We start from the raw sequence: 23,764 nt of genomic DNA, 5'->3' as shown, positions 1-23,764 counted from the left end.
TCCTGCTCTCTACCTTTGTGCTCTGGCCTTTCTGTGTGAAACGCACACTCAAAACAAAAAAATTAAGAAGGAAGAAGTACCTCAGTACCCCTGCCTCAGTGGGTCCCTCACCCTCAGGTACTGAGTTGCTTTCTAACCACCAAACATAAGTGGTGGGAGACAGGAGGAGCTGCTCCTGTTGGGGTCACAAATCTGACTGCACCATTCCAACCAGCTCCAATACAGTGGGGCTGTGCTTCTTTCCATACAAAAGACTGGCTGCCATCCCTCTGAGGCCATTGCAATAGCCTTTCCAATCCTATGGATTTATGGTATGAGCTGACAGAACTGCTGTCCCTTCTTGGTATCAATCCCTGCTCTGCTGTGCAGGGGTGAGGCACGAGTGCTCACACAGAGGGAGGCACAAGGCTGGCAGTCCTGGTGCATATAACCCTGTTTAGCTGACTGAAAACAGCTCCTTGATTTTCCTGTTGTGCTGAAGGCTGTGTGATGCACAGCTGAGCAGTTTCAGGCCTGACAGGAATAGTGTCTCTAATGGGTGCTCTCACCTTGCCACTGAACACCATCCTGACCAACTTGGATGCAGTCTTGCCTCCATTTGCTCCTGAGCCCCCCTCACCAAGAGCCCTCAGCCCCTGGTAAAAGACAGGTTCAGCTGATGTCCTTTGATCACTCTCACTCCATAATTCAGTCCCATGTGCCTCCAACTGTATGCTGTCCTACCCCTCCACCTCACAGAGGTTTTCTCTACCTAAGCTCTACTGCAGGGGGCTGCTGGCTCTCTTCACAGCTGCTCCATCTCCGTCAGTGCAAACAATTTCTAGAATGCCTTTAAAAATGTATTAACCTTCCAAAAAGGAGCTGATAAACAGGAGGACGGGAAGGAGTGGGAAAGAGGCAAGATGCAGCAATGTGGTCTATTCCACACATCTGCACTATTCTCCTCCCAGCCCTTTTATGAAAATAGATGGACATTTATTATGAAAAAGAATGGCTGTGTGTGTGCAGGAATCCTTAGGCAGGCAGGGAATAAGTGTCAGTCTTCTGCATGTATGTCTGTGTGAGCCACACATGCTGGCTATGGGGAAGAGAAATACCTCCACCATGCAGATAGCAATCTGTCAGACTGAGCACCTGAGGGGCTCTGGGTGTGTGTGCCTGTGTGTGTGTGCCTGTGTGAGCTGCTGCAGCTGCCCTCAGCACACAGAATGTGTGAGGGTGGTCAGCAGCAAGTGCCCCGGTGATGCCATTTGAGTTGCACAAGTCTCCAATAAATGTCAAAGGGCTCCAAGAGAGTCTGTCAAAGCACACAGACATGAGTGGGGGCTCAGTTTTAGAGACCTGTCCCCTGACACCCAGGCCAACACCAGACACATGGGTACTCAGCAGGGATGAGGTCAGACCACACTCAGAGAAAGCACAAGTTGCATTTCTGTTGGGCAACATCACATGCCATTGTGTTCATGGCACTGAGGAGACCAGGGCATCACATAGCAAGTTTAGAAATGCATTTTCTCCACTGGAGTCAAGGAAAGGCAATGGAAACCCAAATTCACTGCCTGTCTCCCTGCCTCAGTTTCTAGGAGAAACAAAACATGGTCCAACCCTTCCTGACTCTTGTGGTTAGCTTGACAGATGGAAGGTACACAATTGCCTGTGTCTGTGCATTGTTTTGCCTCTCTCAAGTTGTACTTCCCACCCTGTAACCCCTGGGAGTAATTTTTCTCTGCAGTGTGGGTATCTAGGGGAAGCAGGGAACAGAAAGGACATATGCAGACTGAAGAGAATTAGAAGGGCTGGGGATGAGGAGGAATGGGGAAGAGCTTGGATAGACCCTGATGTCATAGGAATGATCCAGGTAAACTGTAGGGAGGGCTTAGCCTGGATTCCCACACACAACACCAGATAACTATGGGTAGAATAGAGACTCCAGACTAAATTTTCATGGCTTTTGTCACACAGGGTATAAGCCTGAGAAGCACTAGAACAGACATTTCTCACTCCAGTCCTGGGCTCTGGGGCATCTCTCACCAACCAAATGCATATTTGTACTTCTCTCACATATATGGGAGATGTTGCCAAGCAAAGGGGCCATATTCTGCCTTCCCTTCCACCTCTGGACATGAGCCTGCCTCTACACTGAACCCAAAGCAGGAGTGACTGTGTGTGGGCAAGCACGTGTGCTCCAGAGCAGTGGGCAGCAAACTCACTCTGCATCACATCAGCAACAAAGAGATTCAGTGCAGGAGACATTTGCAGGCATGAGCAGAAGAAAACCTTCACGCTCCTTCTCCAGGGTGAGCGCATGCTTCAGCTCTGAGATACGCTCCCTGCCTCCTGAAATTAATTCAGCATTCCTGAGGCTTGGGCAAAAAGAGCTGGAATGAATAATCGGGCTGTGCTGGCCTTGCTGCAGATTGCCTGGTAGATACAGCCCTCTGCAGGAAGGAAAAAGCCAAGAGACTGCAGCAGTGCTCAGGCTGCTCTGCTGGAACGTGATACTCTTATCTCACATGTTCTGACTTTATCATGAAAATGACCACATTACCCTGAGTTTTGGGCTTGTTTTAACCTCTTTTTATTTCTCTCTTTACACAAGAGACAAAACCCCCAGGCTCCAGATGATACCATTGTATGAAGATGGGAATGAATGCCTCTGTGTGTGTGCTGGTGGGGAGGTAGGTGTATGTACCTCCATTTTTTCATGCCATCTGACTGCAAAACTTTCAGATACAAAACCCAGGCCTCAAGGAACCAACCTTTGTCAGGGAGCCATCAGCCAGGAGGAGAGCTAGAGTTTCGATTTCTTCCCTAAGGAAATCTGTGGTGATCCCTGAGTCTCAAAAAAGAAAAACAAAACACCCAGAGCTGCTTTCCTGGTCCCACAGCATCTCTCTGCTCAGTTAGCCCTTATGTTGGATAGGGATTCAATTATCTCTAACTTTTTAACATTTATGGTGCAGTTACCAAGCGGGGACTTCCCAGGATTACAGTCCTCACTACAGGATGTAGGAAGGGAGAGAGGCATTTCTTCTGGACTGAGGGCTTCTGATCTTACTTTGACCTCTGGTTTCACAGCAAGTTTCTAAATATTGGTGGCCTCCACCCCACAACCACTACACATCTGTTCATGGAAGAGAAACCATTGGGGCCTTTCTGCTCTGCAACTGACTGGGAGATGCTCAGCTCCAAGAGAATCCACATGGTCCCTCACAGAAAAATACCCTGGCCTGGTGTGACAACAGGAGGGGCTGGAGACACTGTGCAGACATTCCTTTTTCCTCTCAGATCCTGTCCCGCATGTCTGGGCCTACATGGGAGAGCCCAAAGGCCAATTGCTGTTGAGCCTTTATGTTCGGACATGGGCAACTCCCTGCCCACAGTTCTGAGTCCTCAGTGGATCGCACCCTGCGCCTCTGCCTTCAGTTTGGAAGGGGAAGAGGCAGAGGGCAAGCTGTCCTGTCAGTCATCTGCCTGCCAGGTGGGAGGCAGATGGAAACAAAGCTCCCAGATTTCCTCACTGGAAGAGCCCAGTGTGAGAGGGAAGCTGTCCAATAACCTCCACCTTTCTGATGCCGTGACCAGGTCATGGTTCAGTTTTTGCTGGCAATCTTTTTCTTACGGGCAGAGACCAGATCATAGAAAGGATCCTGTGAGATGTTGGTCCTGGAAATTAGAAGAAATGGGAGCAAAAGTAAGAGATTTAATGATGGAGAGCAGCACAGACAAACTAACTGAACTTGCACAGAGACACCACTTATCAAAATGTAGGACTGGAGATCTGCAGACTTACAGCAGAGAATTTAGCTGTGGCTAGAGATTCTCCAGAAGGGACTTCAAAACTCTTTAAAGTCAAGGAATACCATGGTTGTTATACTGCAAACATTTCTTTCCACCCCCATTTTCAAGCTCTCATAAAAGATAACCAAATAAACTTTGTGGCCACTTGATCCCAGGGCTGAAAAAAGGCAACTCAAGCCTCACGCTCTCCTCACCGTATTGCCTCAATCCACTCATCACGCTCTGCTGGAGTGGCTGCTGAGATCTTGTAGGACTGATGCTTGCCTTCAACCACCTTCCTATCCCCATCTGTTTTGCAGGCTTTGATCTTCTGCCCTTTGCAGTTGGGAATGAAGAGTTCAAAGCAGTTCTGTTCAAAAGGAAACGAAGTGGAGCAGTAGGATTAGACAGGGGACAAAGAAGGCTGCTGCCTTCAACCATGGGTAACAGGCCAAGAGAGCTTTCAACAGACAGGAGTCTCCAAAATGCAAATGACCCTATCTTCCCTCACTCCAAAAATTTCCCTATGAGTTAGATGACCTTCCTTCTTAGGTAGGCACACCCCTCCTCTGAGCAACTGGACATTAAAACCAGGCTTTATGGAGAGATGGAGCATCAACACTTATCAAAACACACCTTCTAGGATCTGTCACTCCACTCCACTAATGAAAATCCCTCCCCCTCTTAAGTAGATGCAGCATCCTCTTTTCTGCCTGCCACCACACAGATAGAAGGCACTTTTCCCAGAGCCATGACACATTGAAAAGTGGGTATCCACAAAAGACACACAGAAGAAATGAGTCACTTCCTGGGCAAGTTCCCTAACACCAACAGTTCTGTTTGGTCTACATGTGCTGTAACTCATTATGGAGAATCCCGAGGAGAGAAATTAAACCCACGTCTCCTGGTACAAAATAAGTAGGGAGTCAGCTGTGTGCATTCATCTCTGCCCCCCCTACACACACATACACACATGAAAACATACAATACAGTCAGCCAAAGGACAGCTCTCTACTCACACCAAAAACATAAATTAAAAACACAGCCGTGTCTAGATGGGGCAAACAAGGCAGTTTGCAACGGCACCTTCCCTCTGAGAAGCAAGTAGAACACGAGCAATTTGTGTAGGGTAGGAGTCATCTGTGTGCATCTTCTCTTCCCCCAACCATCTGATAGCCTGTGTTGGCAGAGTGCCAGCCAATGGACACTTACTGGCTTTTTGGGATCATCCACCTTCCGGACTGATAGATTCTCCAAGGGGATGATGCCCCGAGGCTCTTTGTCCTGAAGGCAAGGAAACATGAATTAAGACCCAACATACTCCCCAAATTTATGCCACTGTTCAGAACCTCTCTGATTTCCCCTGTGCGGGCCTTTGTGGAGGTGACAAGGGCAGAATACTGCCGCAGGAGACCCCTTCCATTGACACAACGGGGAGTTTAGTCAAGAGGAGACCACAGTGTCCAGCCTCTCTCCTCCTCCCCATGGGAGGTGAGGAAACAGCACAGGAGAGAGTGGAGGCATGAGATCAGTCTGGGAGCACAGGGTAAAAGGGGGAGATTTGCCTCTGCTCCTCCCTGGCCCCTCAGAGGCTCATAACCACCCAGCCATGAGTTAAGCCCTTACCGTGGTATATTCAAAGTAATACAGGCAGTTATCAGTCAGAATGAACCAGCGGCGTTTCCAGGTTTTCACACGTCCTCCTAAAGGCAGTGAGGTTCAGGAGCCATTAGTCACACATTTTTCTGTCCTTCCCCCAAGCTCCTGACATGCACACAGTCACACCCTCCCAGCTCTCCCTGTAGCTGAGCCCCAAGGAGACAGCATGGCACCACTGACATGATGCTGTGTGATAGACACTCACACACAGAGCCAGTTTTGCTCTGCTGGGTCTGGGAATGGGGAGGGCTATGTTTTTGAGTCCCTTTTTGAGCAGACAGAGCCTGCAGGAGCTGGGACGAGGGAGCAGGCGGCTGGTTTCAACAGCAGGTGTCAGCCTCAGCCCGCCACAGCAGACGGGAGCGAAGGACAGCAGAGATGACGGTAGGTTCCTGGGGCAGATTTGTGGTGGGAGGCAGGCAAACGGGGAGCCAGAGGAGCTAGGGGAGCCCCTCCCTTACCTAGTTTCACCAGCCAGCCTTCACGGTTAGGGTTGAAGAAAGTGTGGGTGAGGTCGTTGCCATCATCCTCTGGTATGGAGAACGGCTCGTTCTTTATGCTCTCAAACAGATTCTGCCCCAGAGCATTGGTGGGGAAGGACAGAGAGAGAAAGGTTGATTTCAGATAAAGCTTGTACACAACTATCCTAGGTCCATCTATCCACCACTCTGTTTTTACAAGGCAAGCTGGGTGAAGGGCAGGAGAGCACATGATGAGCACTGGGGGTAAAACAGTCCCCAGTCTGCACCTCACAGGGTCTCCAGGGGGATCACCAGCTCTTTTCTGCATCTTGTGCCATAAAAAGAGTCTCAGTTTGGAAAACCACAGCCATGAAATGGTGCTCCCATAGCAAGACAGGCTGCAGTGAGCAAACCCAGCATGTCACAAGTGCTACTGTGGGTAGTATTAAGGCACTAGGATGGGACTCAGCACAGCAGAGGTGCAGCCCCATTTAGAACCTGGGCTGGTGGTGTCAAATGCTGCCGGGAGAGCAGCACGTAGACCTACATGGCCACAAGGCGGCACATTTCACAGAGCCAAAGCTTTGGCACTGCGGGGCACAAAGGGTGACATTCATACAGCAGTGACAGGGAGGCAGGTTACTGCTCTCAAAGGATGCTGAACTGTTGATCACATCATTACATCTGCCATCATTTACTACACAAATCCCAAGCCAAGGGGGAAAAAAGAGACTACAGGGTCTTGCACCTTCCCTAAATTGCCTGAAAGAAATAACACTCTGGAGAAAGATCTAAAGCCTCTACCCTGAGGGGATGTTGCTCAGTAAAGCCCAGGTGTGGGATGTAGGCAGCCCCTTTGACACAAGACAGAAGTTTTTTGGGCCAGGCTCCTTGGGTGAAGGCAGACACACCTAAGCAGGCTGCCCACCTCTACTTTGCCTCACAGGGCAGGTCCTGTGCCTGCTGAGCCTTCAGGAAAATGCCAGCTGTAGCTTTGCTACTGGGTGCATTTCCTGTCTCTGCACCTTTGCTTCTCAGTGGACCCAGGGGATGAGAGAATGGGAATTCCTCTTACCTTTAGAAGCTCTTCTGGCAGGTCCCCTCCATTGTCAATGCCTCTGTTGATGGACACAAACCTTTCAAAGTGGGGTTTGTCTTTCACATTGGGGTTGTGCAGGCTGGTGTTAAGCATGATGATAGAGAAGGAGAGTACATAACAGGTATCTAGCAATGAGAAAGAAAATCAGCATGGGTGGCACTTGTCTTAGAGGGCAGAACAATCCATACCACAGGTGGCTTGGATTTTAGTCACCTGAAGAAGAGAGTCATCCTCTCATTTGTAGGAGAAGAAGGGTTCCCTCTGCTAGGAGAAAGAGGGACACAGTTGATTTGCTATGAGGGAGGTCATTCCATGCCCTTAGGATAATGGGGCATGTTGGGCAGATGCAGTCTAATAACAGCTCTGCCAGCAGGAAAGGTTCTGCAGACCTACATCTGTCTGTGCTATCCCTGCTGGGATGAGGTAATACCTCACGTGAGGCTGGGAGCCCTTCTCCAGTCTGGTGCCCATCAGGAGAGCCTGGAGCACAGTAGCAAAAAGAGGCCTGAAGATGCTCAGTTTATTGAAAATCTTCACAAGAACTGGGCTGCCTCCTTTAGCTTAAGGGGAAACACTTCCTAGTGATGCTGCCTGTGCTTTGTGAATGGAAAGGGAAGGCTCCTCTCCCTGGCAAACAGCCTAGCTCAGCTGTACAGGCCTTCCTCCCTTAACTACCTGTGGACTGGAACACTCCTGGGTTGCACTTGCAGTACCAGTTGGCAAAGGCCTCCATCATCCTGTCAATCTTCTGCGCCTCCCCAGGCAGCCGGAAGCTCCAGAGGAACTGTCTGTTGGGAGCAGAGTGTCACAGCACCAGTCAGATGGGGTCCAAGGGACAAGGGTGCCTCCCCTCAACCCGTGCCACACCACAAGCATAAGAGAAGTGACCCCATCACAGTGGGGAGACAACACAGGCCATGGAGCAGGAGCTCTGCTCCTCTCTGGAAATTGCCTGGCTACACCACCCTCCAACACCCTGAATGCAGGAAGGAGAACTAAGGCTCCCAGAAATCACGGCTCTGCTCCCCTAATCAGAGCCCTGCAAGGCAGCACAGGCCTCAGGAGAAAGAGTCTTGCCAGGAGGCAGTCTTAATAAAACAAGTGCCCTAAAGAAGAGTCACTTTGTTATTGATGTAATGGGCACTGAGGACAGACGTTTCCTGCTGCCAAATCAACCTTTTTCATCTCCCAGACACTGAAACCACAGTAACCCACTCTTCTGCACATGAGCAACCAAATCAAGGGGCAATCGAAGTGCTTCCCACCCCCCTGAGAAACTGCTGATGCCTCACAGAGTAACAGACCTGGAGCCAACACACACAGCAGGGCCTTGGGAAGCTCCCAGTTCAGCCCAAGAGGGCTTCCTGACCTTCCTGTGTGGTGAGGGCCAGTGGCTGAGCAGGTTCCAGCACTGTCCCCTGCACGCTCACTCACCTCAGCGCCTGCACCAGGTTCAGGTTGGCAAATTGGTGACATGCCACAAAGGCCTGCAGGATCTGAATGTTTGTGGGGTCCCTGGGAGAGCAGAGAGGGAAAAGGTCAGAAGAGAGCTTTGAGCCTGCTCTGCCTGGATGTCCCTTGGTGTGACAACATGCACCTGGCTCCATCTCAGTCTCACTTCCCCTCTGACCAAGAAGAAGCCAATGTGCACACTCCATTCTGGGATGACTGATCCCATTACAGGCAGGAGAAAAGGCAGCCCATACAGCCAGCCTTAGTCACATTCCAAAGGCCCTCCCAGGGGTGTCCTGCCCACCCAGCCCACTGTGGTTGGAGATATGCTCAGTCTTGGCCCCTGGATGAGGTCTGCCACAGGTCATCCAAAATGGTAGCTCAGAGGGGCCGGGCAGGACAGGGACTCCAAGGGGTCTCCTCATCCTGGGTTGCTCACCTCCCACCCAGGTAATCCCCAATGGCTGTCTTGTTCAGGCCTTCACCCTTGTGGAGGAATCTGGCAATCTCCTGAAGGTCTGAAGACAACACCTGGTGCTCTATCAGGTACTGGATCCCCTGGGAAGGAGAAGCAAGACTGGGAAGTAAAGCAGCTCTATGATCTATTGAGAAAACAGGATCCCAACACTGATATCAGCCTTCCTTAGCTTTAGCGTACTTGCTCCTCTCTTACTCCCCACTCCCTTCATGCGAGACCACAGCCACGTTCTTATCTTCTTCATTCAATCCCTCTTTGTCCACTATGGGTTGTCAGTCTCATTTTCATTTCATCCCTAGATTTGGCTAAATGTTTCACTGGGATGGAAACTCAAACAAAATAGGGCAATGTAGATTTAAAGTCCAAAAAGGAAAAGTCAAAATGATAAATTTTAATATTTTCAAGCAAAATGTCTTCCTGTTCTATTCCTAAATGTCTTTTTCCCCCTAAATTAACTTAACTTAAAAGAAAAACTGTTTATTTTAAAGAAGGCATAATAAAAAAATGTACTCAGACAAAAATATGGGCTTGAAACAACTTGAGACAATTTTTCCCTAGATTTTTCTTCTATGCCACAGAACAGAGAAGTCTGCAATCTTTTCAGCTCCATCCTCCTAGACAATAAGGATGGAATATTCTTTTTAAGGAATATAGAGGTTGTGAGTTGGGTTGTACAAAGAGTCAATATCCTATTTGAGAGAGAATTTCATGACTTTTAAAGGCAGAGAAAAAGCTGAGGCTTTTTTCAAAAGATTCTTGACAATATCTCACAATGTTGCAGTTCTCCAGACCACACTGCAATTCTCCTTGCAATATACAATAAAAGAATGAAAATTGTTTCAGATCCATCAACATGTTCTACTTCAAGAGAATCATTTCACTTTCTTTTGCAATATATATGTAACTATTTTAAAAGTCCCCAAAGAAAAAGCAGTTTTAAACAAAGAAACCAAAATTTTTTTGAGATTTTTTCCACTCTATTTTCCTTTCTTTTTCCCTAGACAGATTTTCAGTAAGATCAATTTAATTTTGAAAAGCATTGCAGGTGTGATGTGTCACAGTTGTCACAAGGGTCTTCAGGGTGAGAGAGAGGCGAGAATGTTGACCTCATGTCCAGAAGGCTTGATTTATTATTTTATGATACATATTACATTATGACTATACTAAAAAGAATAGAAGGAAAAGTTCTCAGAAAGCTAGCTAAGCTAAGAATAGAAAAGAATGAATCACAAAGGAGCTCTCTCCGACTCTGTCCCAGAGAGAGCTCGGTCCTTGACTGGCCATTAACTATACACATCCAACACGGGCCAGTCACAGGTGCACCTGTTGCACTCCACAGCAGCAGATAACCATTGTTTACACTCTTTTTCTAGGACCTCAGCTTCCCAGGAGGGAAAATCCTAAAGAAAGGATTTTTATGAAAATATGTCGGTGACATTTCACCCTTTTAATTTTATTAAATTAAAAAGAAAAATGTTTGTAATTTTCTCTTTCCTCTGCATATACAGAGGAAAGAACAAACACTTGACAGGTTATCTGTTGCCAATCCAAATCTCAATCAAGTTCTGGTGTGGAATGAACAGGGAATTTCTTCACCTGTAGAACATACAATTCTATCAAATCACCAAAACAATCTTACAATTTAAGAAAATGCAAAAACAATGTAAAGAAATTCAAGTTCAAGCAGCTGAGTTTCAGAAAAAGTCCATGGACTGAAGATGTTCCTCTTTGCCATCTCTGAAACTCCTTTTTGGTCCTGAAACAGGCTTGCTGCAGAAAAGTCCATCAATAATTATCAAAAGTCCATTGACAGTCACAAACAATTTCAAACAATTTGAGACAACTTCTGGAATTTCTTGCCACAGCCCTTTATTGAACAACTTTGGGCTGAAGCTATTTTTTGGCCTTTCAATGCTTCAGAGCTGCTGCCAGCTATTTCAACTTTTTTTTTTTTTTTTTTTTTTTTTTTAATCAGAAAAAGTAGCAGCAGCAGAGCAGAGCCAGAGAAAGGCCCTGGGGGGCCCTGGCCCATGTACAGATCAGGAACCCCAGATCTGGCCACAAAAAGGCGGGCCAGGACCGGAAGGGGGAAGCAAAACCCCCAAATCCATCAGGAGGCTGGGAGGTGGCCCTGGTCCAGGGACCGAGCCCAACAGCCCAGGCCCAACCCACGAGGCAGTCTCTGCATTCCCACAGGCCTGCACTCTGCTGTCAGTACAATGGCAGAACGGGTGGCGAGACGCTTCTTTTCCCCAAAATCACTGAGGCATGCCAGCAGCAGGGGAATAGAAGAAGCCCCAAGAACCCTCATCTCGGGTCTAGGAATGTTTGTTCCCCACAGCAAACAAGCCATGATCGCTTCCTACTGTGCCCTCTGTCTCTGCAATGCAAATGCAACAGGTGTGTCTCCCATCTGCCTCACGGCACTCTCCCCACCCCCTCTGGGCTGGGGACCAAAGGCAGAACTCTCGGGACCCACCTGCCCCTCGCCGCTGGGGTGCATGAGGGGCGGCAGAGAGATTCGCACCCCCCAAGGGAGAGCAACTGACCAACCACCTCCCAATCCGCCGAGAATGCTGATTTTGAACGTCGGCAGACGGGCTGCCCCAGCCCCCAGCTGTCGGGCCATGCCTCTTCCACGGAAGGAGAGACCAATGCCCTCTTCCCCTGCCCCAGGTCCCCCCGCAGGGGCAGCCCCGGGACAACCCGAAAAACTCGGGGGGGAAATCGCGCTGGGTGCAGGAGCCGCCATGGCAGCTGCTGCTGGGAGCGGCGGGACCGCAGGCTGCTCTGCCTCTGCGGGAGAGGCTGGCGGGCACAACACGGGGTCGGCAGCATCTTCTGCAGGCTCCGGGATCCGCTGTGGAGGCGGCGAGGCCGGAGAGAATGCACCCCCCGCTGAGCCGGAAGCAGCAGCCGCGTCGTCGTCGCCTAGCAACAGCGGCGCAGCCACGGGAAGCGGCGGAAATGGCTCCGATCTCCATGGCCCAGCAACAGCGACGCAGCTGCAGGGAGCGGCGTTTCTGAGCTCTCGGGAGCAGGCGGGGGAGCCGGTGAAGGCGCGGGCAGGACCGCCCAGGGAGGCGGCTGTGGGGCGGGTCCGGGCGGTGCTCGCGGCGCTGGCCAGGGCGGTACTTGCGGCGCAGGCCGGGGTGGCGCCGCCCACTCTTCGCTCCCCGGAGACGCAGTAAAAAAAACTTCGGCTCCCGGCAAAACTTCCCCCCCCCCACCGGGATGCAGGGGGGCTGGGAAGCAGCAGATCGAACCCCCCCAAAGGGTCTTCTCCTGCTGGAGACAGGGGAAATGGGGCGAGCCCGTTGCAGTTAGCAATCCAGGGTAAAACAACTGCTCTCTGTTTCAAAACTGGAAAGAGCATTCTAAATGCTGGATAAATCTGGAGGTATCCAAACCCACGGTCCAAAGCAAATTGGAAAATGGAGTCCATGCACTCCCATACGAACACATTGAGTGCATACAGCACATCCGTGAAAAACCCAAAGAGCTTTGCCCATCGAAAAAACTCATAGAAATCTGTCTCCAACAGGAGAATTCCGTCCTCTTCATCCCATTTTTGCCAGAGGGCAATAAGCTTCTCCTCTGAAGGGGAGAAAGGAACCTCCTCCTCTATGGGGAAAGTCCTCCAAATCAGCAGCCACAAACTATGAAGGGCCGCATTTTCAGGAAGGGAAAAGCCAACAGTACCTTTTGAAAGAGTCTAGCAGGCTCTGGCCAGCTCCATGGTGCTGGTGTGCTTTCCAAACATCTTCCTGGAGGCTTTTCAGAAGGTTCTCTTTGTGGTCAGCCTTGCTGTGAACTCTGTCCAAATCAGGATCTTCAGTTCTTCAGCTCCTGGCTAGAATCGACTTCTGTGGTCACTTGTGAAACAACCATCAATGTCACACATTCGGGGTTTACCCAGTGCAGCACTTGCTTCTCTGGGGGTCTCTCCAAGTAATTTGCTCTTCAGACGAGGGGTCACCAATTGATGGTTTTGTCCTCCTCATTCACTCGGGGTTCACCAATTGTGACAGTGGTCACAAGGGTCTTCAGGGTGAGAGAGAGGCGAGAATGTTGACCTCATGTTCAGAAGGCTTGATTTATTATTTTATGATATATATTACATTATGACTATACTAAAAAGAATAGAAGGAAAAGTTCTCAGAAAGCTAGCTAAGCTAAGAATAGAAAAGAATGAATCACAAAGGAGCTCTCTCCGACTCTGTCCCAGAGAGAGCTCGGTCCTTGATTGGCCATTAACTATACACATCCAACATGGGCCAATCACAGGTGCACCTGTTGCACTCCACAGCAGCAGATAACCATTGTTTACATTCCCCTTCTGGGGCCTCAACTTCCCAGAAGGGAAAATCCTAAAGAAAGGATTTTTATGAAAAGATGGCGGTGACAGTGATGATGGGGCCCCATTTTCCAGAAGAAAATGTTTCTCCCCAAAGCTGTTTATCAACTGGATTCCTAATGCTTACCTCCTCCAGCCTCAGGAACTTTCCATGGGATCTTGGAGAGAGGAACTAATTTATAAGTATCAGCATTGCATGGATGGAGTGTAACCTTAGAAAGGAGGGGCAAAGAAATTTTCTTGCATTGCAGCACCTCCCACTCTATGGCATGTAGCAAGAGGGAGGCAATAATCAGGGATCTGCATTATATAGACACAGAGCATGTAACATTTTGACCAGTCTGATTGGCACTGAACTTATAAAGCTAAACTGGTTTGGGGTTAGAGTTAGTTTGGGCCCTCCTGCACAGCACGGCAGAGAGAGATGCCTCAGGGGCTGCAAACCAAGGTCAGGCAGGGAGGCAAAATAAAACCAACTCTCACACAGGCTCTAAGTGCAGACATCGCTGCTCTGAGACAACTCCACTGGCAGAGGGACGTCCAGGGGACTGGCAAGCACTCCAGCTGGGCTGTGCACACTGAGGAAGGCACCTTGGCGCTCTCAGCAGGGCACAGAGGAGGCATGAAGAGCTGTCACACAGAGCAGCAGCCACCCAAGATGTTGGCTGCGGTGGTGAGCTGATGACCACCTATCATTTGATCAGAGCTTGTGGTTTTCTCGAAGAGCTCAAAATATGCTCCACTAATGAGAAGGAAGGAAGAGGGTACTGTCTTACATCTTCTCTACTTAATCATGATAGTTTTAGAGTTTTCTGCAGAGGGCTGAAGGCTATGAAGCCTTGATATCAGTGGTCAGAGCTCCAGAAAGTGGAAAAGCTATGTTAACTCCACAATTCAACCAAAACTGTTTCCAAAATGACAGAGGCATTCTCTCCTCTCCTGTTCTGAATGAGCCAAGGAACCTGACACACTCTCAAAACTTCTCACCTTCTTAGTTCATCCTCCTTTGTCACATTATAGCAAGCTCCTAGCCTCTGACAGTCAGAAGGGCTGTGCTGAAGGAAGTCCAGCTCTCATGGCATGCTGGCAGTGTCGCAGCATCCTCCCTTTACTTCTCTTAGGTTTGGGCTGAATTGCATGGTGTGGCCTCTAAGCCCATGGTGGGGGAGGCAACAGAGCTTGATCATATCAGAAGACCTCAGTCAGGGGCAGGGTGGAGGCTGCTCCCAACAGGAGCCTCAGTGAGGTGGGAACCCATCCCCACAGCTCCTTGGACATCAGTGGCTGCAACTGGAACAGGAACCAGCAGAGGCTCTTCCTCCCAGCTTTACCCTCACAGGTGAAATGAACAAATCCTACCTTTTCAGGATCCATGTTAAATTTCTTCCGGCCCAGGGACAGAATTTTATCCCTCTCTGACTGCTTGCTGTAAACACAAAAATGAAGGAAAAGTCAAACTTAGAATAAAGGACCATGTGATTTCACTCACAAGGTGAGATATCACATGGACAGTTGTCTGACTATCCAGGAATAATGAGAAATCTAAGAAGAGAAGGGCCTCATTTCCCTGCCCATTTCCCTGACATTGTTGAGAACCAAACCCCATCAGTGTTTTTGTTTTTTCAACTTATAAAGAGAGACTTTGTAAGCAAAGGAATACTCATTCCACTCACCTGATCTGCTCTCCAGGATTACTGTCTGCCACTTGCTTCTCCTCTTCACGTTGGAAACGCTCAATTTCTGCAATAACCTCAGCAAGCTCCTCCTTCAGCTTCTGCAAAAGCAATATCAGGAAGATGAAGGCAATGGAGGGGAACACAGCAGACACAGCCTAAGGAAGCATGAGAGCATGCCTAACTTCTTCCCTCGGTCACAGGAAAAGGACAGGTCAGGCGGTCATGACCAGCCAAGGACGCCTATGAAATGGGCACTGCTCTGGAATGACCCTGCTGGATTCCAGATGAAAAGAGACAGAAGGATGTTCTCATGCCTATTGCCAATCAAGACTGGAAAAATCAAGCTTAATCAATGTGGCAGGTGTCAGAGAACTTGCCCCACTGTCAATTCCAGTTCCTCAAACAATGTCAGATGCAAGAATCCTTCCATTCTGCCCATTCCTTTTGAGCTTTTATTTTGCATAGCCTTGCTACACATCTAGGAAAGGAGAAGTGGAACTGGTAACTGTGAGATCAATATGAACCTAAAGTGGCTGTATTGTGAAACACAGAATTTTTAATGTGCCTGTCATTTAAATACGATTGAACAGACAACTCTGTTCAGTGGAGAAAAAAGAGAGAAGGAGTAAAGGTAAAGTAATTACTGCCAGATTTTAAAAAATCAATTGTGGAATTTACTTTCCTTTAGGCCCATGACAGACCATGGCTGCCTTAACTGGATATTCTGTGTTACCATGGAAATGAAAGTGTCTATAGCTCGTTTCCATCCTGCAGTTATGTTCTACCTCAAAGCCAAAGTGCACCACAGCTCTCTTCTAGGAATCACCCAAATTCTTCCCCACACCAACCAGAACAGGCAAGGGAAGAAAGGATCTGTCATAAAAGAACCTTTCTCATCAAGGAATGAGGATGTGGATGGAGCACATAATCAGATAGAGAAACTGAATTTCTGCAATATTCCATAAATTAAAAGAACTTCTGGTTTCAGTTTTGCTCTGGCCACCTTCTGTTGTGCTTCATTGGTCCCCAGAGCTGTGAGCGTTCCTTACTAAGTTTTAGGTGTTGCACAAATGTAACAGAACCGTGATCTCAGCTCATTACTTTCAAATTATTATCAATTTTGTTATTTTATTCACTGCTGTCTTTTTGCAGCGTTACTGGCAAGTCAAGACCCATCCTCTTTTCTCTTCCCCCCCTCCCCTTGCCCCAGATATGCCCCCAAGTCTTTGTCCTTAAGGGTACTGATAGATACACTGTGAAAAAAAACATCCCCTGGGGAAAATGTCTCATGTTCTATGGCACTCTTTTCACCCAAACTCACTCTGTTCCACTGGCCATTGTGTATTCCATTGCTTAATGGCTTTGGGTTTGAAAGCATGGGTTTGTGCAGTCTAGCAACCTTTCTCTGTCCATAGTGGGCAAAAGAAATGTAGCGTTCCTGTTCAAGTATCCTGCTCTTATAGTGCCCATTGCCTGTTGTGAAAACTGAAGAGAAACAAACACACACAAGCAAATCCCAGGCACGTACATTCACATTCTGTTCTGCAGAGGGGGCATGAGAGACCATTCTGGTTTGCAGCAGAGAGAGGAGGTCTGGAAGCCTAAGAAGTAACACGTAGTTTGGCTTAATCCTTTACTGCATTCCAGGAAATATTGCAGCTATTCCCTAGGCATCTGGACAGCTTCATGTTGTGGAAAAAAATCAGTCCAAGTCCAATGATTCAGTGCTATAAGCTCTCTCAAATGGGAAACCACATTTCATGGTGGAGGCAGAACGGAATGGAAAGGGCACAGCACCATGCAGGGTTGTGATGCAGTCTTAGTGACTGATTTTGAATCTGTTACTTCCAGACATTTTAGGAGCTGCTGGAGAAATGGTTGAGTCTGCTAAAAAAAGAGAAGGAAAACAAGTCCCAGCCACAGACACTTGTGTGGAAGGTCCTGCCATGAGACCTCTTTGAAGACAGGATCCTTCATGGAGGACTTGCTAGAGGTCCACAAAGCAAACAAAAGTCTGATAAACACAGAGGGGTGCTGCAGGTAACTAGGACTGATATGCCTTTAGCCGGTAATCAGTAATTAAAAAGAATCATAAACGCTGAGCCAGATGCCTGCCAGCATGACTTAGTGAAGACATTTCTTTATTCCTACATTTACAATCCCAGCTCACTGTTGCTCAAACATCCCACTGGGACAGCTGATGATTCATGCAGCAGAGAGTACCACAGGCTGGATGTACCCTGGTGGCAAACAGGCCAGGGCAGCCTGAAGTTTAAAACTGAAGCTGGATCATGACTGAGAAAATGTCTCTTTTGCAAGAGCACTTCTGCATGGCCTGGACTGCTATGCAAAGATGGTCCTTGGTGAAGATAGATTTCAGAAGGCTAGGCAGGCACAAGGGACAGGATGGTCCTTACCTTAATGTCATCCAAAAGCTCCTGCCTGCGCTTCCTGATTGTCTCTATTTCAGCCTCTTCAGCCTCAGTCAAGCCAGTTGATTCTGAAAGAAAAAAGATTCCTGTGAAAACTCTACTGGGGCCAACATATCATGGAAAAAGCTGCCCCAACCTCTCAGCACTTACCTTCTCCTAGGGTCATTCCACAGCAACTCTGATTTCTGTGCTCCCTGCTGTTGCAACCACTGCACCTCACCTTTGCCTTGCCAATGGTTCTGAGCCCAGAGTGTGCACACAGACCATACCCCCCTCCTTGCAGCCAGAGGCTCTGCACAGCCCTCTCAGCTGACCCTGCAGGCACCCACTGCCTATTCAGCCAATTCTGCTCGCCCTGAGCACGGTGAAGAGGTCTCACAAAATGCTCTCTGGTGGTTATGTCAGTCATCTTTAGGTACTGAAAGTCCATGACCTAAAAACTTCATCTACATCCAAACCTCCCAAGAAACCACTGGCTTCGTGAGTTGATCTGCCATAGCTAGAGTCAGGAATGGCTTAAGAGAGAAAATCAAGGTTTTCCAAGTAGGATCTAGGGGATGAAAGCCTTGCTGAAAAAGGAATGTCTTTAAGTGGCTGCTGTTCTGTAAACAATTGTTCTGTGAACAGAAAATGCAGAAATATGAGTAGGCTTCCTTGTAATGTACAGGAATTCAAACAAATAGCAGCAAAACCAAGGCAACCACAATATGATTCACAAAAGACCTAAAAAATGGGGTGACAGTACTGCTGCTAAATATAATGCAGGTGAACCATAGCTTCTTCTGCAAGGAGAATGAGAAGGCTGTAGCCCTAGAGGGGAGACAAAGCAGAAGATGAGGCCCCAGGAAAAAAGCAGAGCTTGCAGATGGCTGAGAGCACTGGAGATCACTGGTGAACTTGCAGACAGGGTCCTTGCTGCACTAAACACGGCAAGATAAAGTGTCCCCAGGAAGCCAGGTCAAGTCACTGGATGCCCTGCTCCACTGTTTCATAAAACAAAATCCCCTGGGCCTCCTGTCTTCCCAGAAAAAGGGGAAGTAGCACCAGTTGCATTGGAAATTCTCTTAGTGTGGATCTCACATGCAAAACAACTGCTATAAATGTGAGTGGAAGAAAAAAAGGGAAGGAAGCAGCCACGACAGACAGAAGGAAAAGCGACAAGAGCAATCATCTTAGTATGCTTCTTTCCTGTCATGGCCACAACAGCTCAGAAAGACTCGCCTTCCCCAATCCTAATCTCTCCCCTATCCTCCTGGCTGGTTGGGTTTCCATGTGCTAAGTATGTTCCTGTTGTTTTTCTTAGGCTTCAGCCTCTTTCCTGCCACTCTTCCTGATGGTTTCAAGCATTGCATTCCCTGGGGAGAGGCTGCTGAGTCTGTGGGGGTAAAGCACAGGGCAAGGAGCCAGCACGAATCCAGGCTGGGAAGGACCCACGTGCCCTCCCAGCCCTGCAAGCAGCCCTTGTGAAGAGCAACAAGAAGCTGTCTGATGGATGAAGCCAGTCAAGAGGGAAGGAAAAAAGCATCCAAAAGCTTGCAACAGCCAAACCTGTAGGTGAGGGGAAAACCAAAGCAGGCAGGAAGGTTAGCAAACAAAAAACAAAGAAATGAGAAGAAACCACAAAGAACACCAACCAAAACCATGCAGTAGCTCTGGTACTTGTCTGGCGGGTTGCTGACTTCCCTTTAAATGTCAGCCCTGGGCTTCTGAGCAGTGCCCAGGCTCTTCAGCTTAATTTCTGTATCCTGCAGTTGTGGTGTCTGCAGGAGATCAGGCTGGCATCTCCATCTCTCCAGCTGTATCTCTCTCATTCCTTTCAGGGCTTGTAATTGTGGAATCACTGGCGTGACTCCTTGACAAATTACAACAAAGACCTTTTGCTCTGTATTTCTTTCCACAAAAGCACCATAGGAGGACAGCCCTGAGGAACCTTGCCTTCCCCACCCCATCAGCAAACTCTGTGGTGTGGCTGGTTGCTTTGCTTCAGTTGTTCTGTGTCTACTAAAGCATCTCAAAGAGTCATGAGGCTCCCAGGGGATGCCATCTCACCCACACGACCCCCAACAAGGATGTAATTAACACAGGCCCCCTCCCTCCTGAACATCTGGAAACCCCAACTCCCACCTGCCGAGTTTGTCAGAATGAGAAAAGTGTGGGAAGGACTGTGTGGGGGGAGGGCAGGGGAGAAAAGGAAGGAGTCACAAAGAAGGGGTAAAAAGGTGGGAAAGGGTGACAGAGTTTGGAAAAAATGGATGGATCAAACTTTTAGGGCAATTTAGACTGAGCTGCAGAGACGGTCTTTGTCAGGTTTCCTATACAGCTTAAGTCCTTGGTTGCCTTAGAAAATGGTCCATGCCTTGTTGAAGTCCTCAGTACCACCTCAGCTCTACTTCCCTCTAGGACTAGGTCAGCACACAGGTGAAGCATAGCCCTGGTCAGGGTTCTCTGCACAGGGGGAAATTTCACCCTGGTGAAGAACACACCACAAAAACATGCACAGGTTTCAGAAGGATGCTCTCAGCCCAACCAACACCAAAGTTTTCCAGTTCAGACACACAAAAAATGGCTAGTATCCTCTCCAGAGAGAACATTAGGTTGTTGTTTGGAATTTATTTTCAGAGAGCAAATGTTGAAAGGGAAGTGCAACAGCATCACATTTGTGGGTCTTACACCTGCTCCTGAGGTTGTTTCCCCACTGTCAGGGCAGACCCACATAGAAAGACCTGCCAGTTCTTTACAAACTGACCAGGGTTGTATTTTCAGTGCTGTCACTCAGGACACAAACTTCAATTCCAGTTGTGCGGTTTATGCCTTCAGCCTCCCTGCCCAGAGGACAGGTCAGAGTTGCCCAAACATCTGGGTACTTGTGTGGCGAGCAGAGAGTTCTGTGTTTGCTGGTTTCATTTCCCACTGCAAAGGGCTGTGCTGAACCACCCAGGTGTTCAGTGGCTTTCAGTTCCATGGAAAATTATAGGAATAGGCAGATAGCTTTTGAAGCACAGAGGTAAGTGGGAAATGACCACCCAGGAGGGCTGGAAGGATGAACTGCAGAAGCAGCAGGGGAAGGTTAAGAAGAATGATTGTATCTGTGTCACCGCTGCAGACCCGTGTTACACGCTTGTGGTATGACAGCAAAGGTTCATCAGGCTCATTTGCAAGGCAATGGAGGGCTTAAAGTATCACTGCTAAAGGGTTTGGGCACCTCCACCCACGGCAGCACAAAAGCAGAGCAGCCCAATAGGCAGCTTCTGCTTGAAGGAAGCTCCCTGATAGAAAAAATTCACCTGAAATTTCTTTTCTTTTTCGATATGGCTGCTGTGTAATCTCCAGTACAGACCACCACCTCCACAGATAGGTGCCAGTCTAGTAGCAGAGAGATGACAAAGCCTTCCACTCCTCAAGTCCCTCCAGCCATGTACATCTCCCTCCTGCAGCACTCCACAGTTCTCTGCCAGCTCGTGTGAGAAGAAATTCAATATCAATCCCAACAGATTTAATTTGCACATTTCAGCTATAGGGGGAAAGCTGGGAAGAAGAATTTATGTTGTCTACTGGCCCCATTATCTCTTGTGACAACTTACACCCATCCTTCAGGATAGCTTTCCATTACTTTTGACCACACATCCCAGCACAGGACACCACAGCACCAGTCTGCTCTCCTTTGTGCCACACATCCAGCTCAAGGGCCTGGCACACCTGCTCTGTGGCCTCACTCAGACAGTCCTGAGAGCGTTCTGAAGGAAGCTGGAAGAGGACACATACTGCAGTGAGAGCAGCCTCCCCAAGGCATCAAACACATGTGCACTTAGCAGGACCATCATGTCTCCAGGTAGGAGTGGCCCTAGAGAAAGGTGTACGTGCACCTCTGACCTTCAGGACAATCGTGCCACAACTGAGCAATTCCAAATGCATTCAGTACTCTAAAGCTCACTGGAAAATGTTTCTGGCGGCAGCCTTGGGTCCCAAGGGAGTTCAGCATCAAACAAACCCACTTTCTGACCCAGCTGTGGAAAGACAGGATGGGATTGAGCAAAACCATCAGTCAGAGCCAGCACATCTCTCCAGGCATTGCCTGTCTCCAGGCTCTGCCTCTACCCAGAACTGAGCCAACCCCCACAGTGCCTGAATAGGATCTCCTTGTGCTATTGCAGTATGTATACTGTCTTGAAAGTACACTTGCTTGAACGTGTCACTTTCAAGACATAATTAATGCAGTAACACATAACTTGAGTGAATGACTGTGTCAGACCTTCAGTTAGGAGATCCTCAGTTTCTGTTGAAGGCACAGCCCAAAATAAATAGCAAAATATCAGTTATCCCTCCTCCTGCCCAGTTTGTCCTGCAGAACCTTTGCCCACAGTTGCTTTCAGACAGTGAGGGCTGGGTGATCAGGAGACCCATTTTCACCAACATTCAGTACCAGTCAGATGCTGACAAGAACCGAGTTCCTACAGGTACCACCAATTTCCCTGGCAAGCAAGGTTGGTATGCAGCTTGAGCATGCCCTTTCCTTGCCTACACACCTCAGAGCTAAAAAGTGCACAACAGTTGTTGAAACTGGGCACTGCTTTTTGCTTTCACTCTCCATGTCCTATACACAAAAGCCTGAGGGGACAGAGTCAGAATGAGAAGAGATATTACAAGGTGATCCTTTTTCCTCCTTTGTTCAGCCTGTTCCCACTCAGCTCTCCCTCTCTGACACACTCAGATCTTCCTCAGCCAGAAGCTGGAAATGTTCAGTCTGGTGGCATGCCCTTCCTTGCTGAATCCCAACCACTTTATCCACCACCTGCCAGGGCAGGAAATAAAACCCAAGATCTCTCTCAGTTCCTCAGATGTGGTTCATTTCCCCTCACTCACATCTGCCCACTGAGATTATTTCAGGACCAGGCAGGCCCACCTGTAGATCCCCTGGAGCTTCCAGAACCCCAACACAGTTGTCTACCTCGAACATGGCCATAAGCAAGGGAGGCCCCAGCACCAAAAGCCTTGCACGGGTGTTACACTTGGATGCCCAACTGCACGAGAGGCTCCACCAAGGCAAGCCAGCTCCTGGCATCTGCAGGGAAACACCAGGGACGAGCTTGCCAGAGTTCAGTGAGAGCAGCCAAAGCCTACAATGCTCACCACTCCAGGTGTCACATATGCCACTGACACTGAGGAGTCAGTTCCCAGCTCGGCTCAGCACCGCTGGCCCAAGGAATCAGAGCAGGAACACTCTCAGCACAAAGGCCATTCAAACCTGTGGGGAAATTTCTCCCGATGGGAAAGGAGAGCAAGTAAAAAGAAACCCATGCCTAATGCTGAAAACTGATAAGCATTTAACTGTACCACCAGGGATCTTCCAGCATGTCATTCCTCCAGCCACAGCACCCACTCTGGCTGCATGGCGTGCTGTTCTCCATCAAACTGAGCACAGAGCACTCTCCCCAAAAAAGACACACAATGGTTGAGGCTTACCAGCAGGACAAAGGTCCATCCTGAAGAGCACGATATATTTGCAACACAACTGGTGTTCCTCCTTGTATTTGGTTTGTTCAGATGCTTCACAGAACTGAAACAACTTGGAGGCAGCAAACGTGACCGCAGCAGCTTTGGGGGGGCGGGTTTCCCTGTGACTCCTCCTTCCCCTCCTTGTCCTCCCCCCTGTCATATATCACAAGCTTGTGGCAGTGCAGAAAACTCTGTGCATGTTTTAATGAGCCAACAGGGGCTCATTGCCTACTTTTAACTGCAAATGCACAAATGCATTTCCATCCCAGCAGCTTTTTGGGAATCTTTGTTTGAAGAGATTAAAATGAGCGGTGAGAGGCTTTGGCCTGAGGTACTCAGAGGAGAAGGAGGGAAAAAGGAAGTTCTTGATTCAGAAAACCCATCTGATTGGGGAAGTGGTTTCATTTTAAAGGGAAGATTCTTCCTATGTTAATTCAGCAGCAGAGTTGGGTGGGAGCAGGGATGGGAATGAAGGCTCCAGAACTGGAGGATGGTTGATGGAGGGCAGGATAGAGTTGTCAGACTCTTCTGCCTCGCTCAATGCTCGGTGTAACTTAAAGTCTTGCTCCTTTCTCCCCCCCAACAAAGTGTTTTTCATGTGAAACCTTGTAAGCAAGGATAGAGAGAACTAAGAAGAAATACAGTCCTCTCTCAGGTTTAGTAATATTCCTGATGGTGAGAGAGCTGGAATTAGCAGCCATTCAGGAACAGGAAAGAAATATTGAAATTGGAGGACAAAGCTGAACCAACACTCCAGAAAGGAGATACTGTCAATCAAAAATTATATTGAAAAATCAAAAAAATTTGAAATGGAGTGACTACAACCAATGGTACTGAGATGAAACTGGGTGTAGGGAAATACAGTAAATGTGCCAAA

General features: G+C 48.5%; 1 protein-coding gene across 2 annotated transcripts; it reads right to left on the bottom strand.

Annotated features, from left to right (window-relative positions):
* Positions 1 to 2,554: 2,554 nt before the first annotated feature.
* On the bottom strand, positions 2,555 to 22,993 carry CYTH4 (cytohesin 4). Of its 2 annotated transcripts, none has more exons than XM_063154474.1 (13): positions 22,855 to 22,993; positions 17,380 to 17,462; positions 14,960 to 15,060; positions 14,646 to 14,712; positions 8,891 to 9,009; positions 8,434 to 8,514; positions 7,675 to 7,787; positions 6,976 to 7,124; positions 5,901 to 6,012; positions 5,407 to 5,483; positions 4,993 to 5,064; positions 3,996 to 4,150; positions 2,555 to 3,666 (listed from the first exon to the last, which is right to left on the bottom strand). In XM_063154474.1, the coding sequence occupies exons 1-13, from the start codon at positions 22,871 to 22,873 to the stop codon at positions 3,594 to 3,596; spliced, it is 1,221 nt and encodes a 406-aa protein (XP_063010544.1). In that variant the 5' UTR covers positions 22,874 to 22,993; the 3' UTR covers positions 2,555 to 3,593. The 2 variants fall into 2 exon arrangements, with proteins under 2 accessions (XP_063010544.1, XP_063010545.1); XM_063154475.1 differs by lacking the exon at positions 22,855 to 22,993 and adding an exon at positions 17,545 to 17,978.
* Positions 22,994 to 23,764: the final 771 nt, after the last annotated feature.

This window comes from Melospiza melodia, chromosome 4 (assembly GCF_035770615.1).
Source record: "Melospiza melodia melodia isolate bMelMel2 chromosome 4, bMelMel2.pri, whole genome shotgun sequence".
NCBI classification, from domain to species: domain Eukaryota; kingdom Metazoa; phylum Chordata; class Aves; order Passeriformes; family Passerellidae; genus Melospiza; species Melospiza melodia.
The sequence above is the reverse complement of the archived record's forward strand: the minus strand, read 5'-3'. Positions and strand labels throughout refer to the sequence as shown.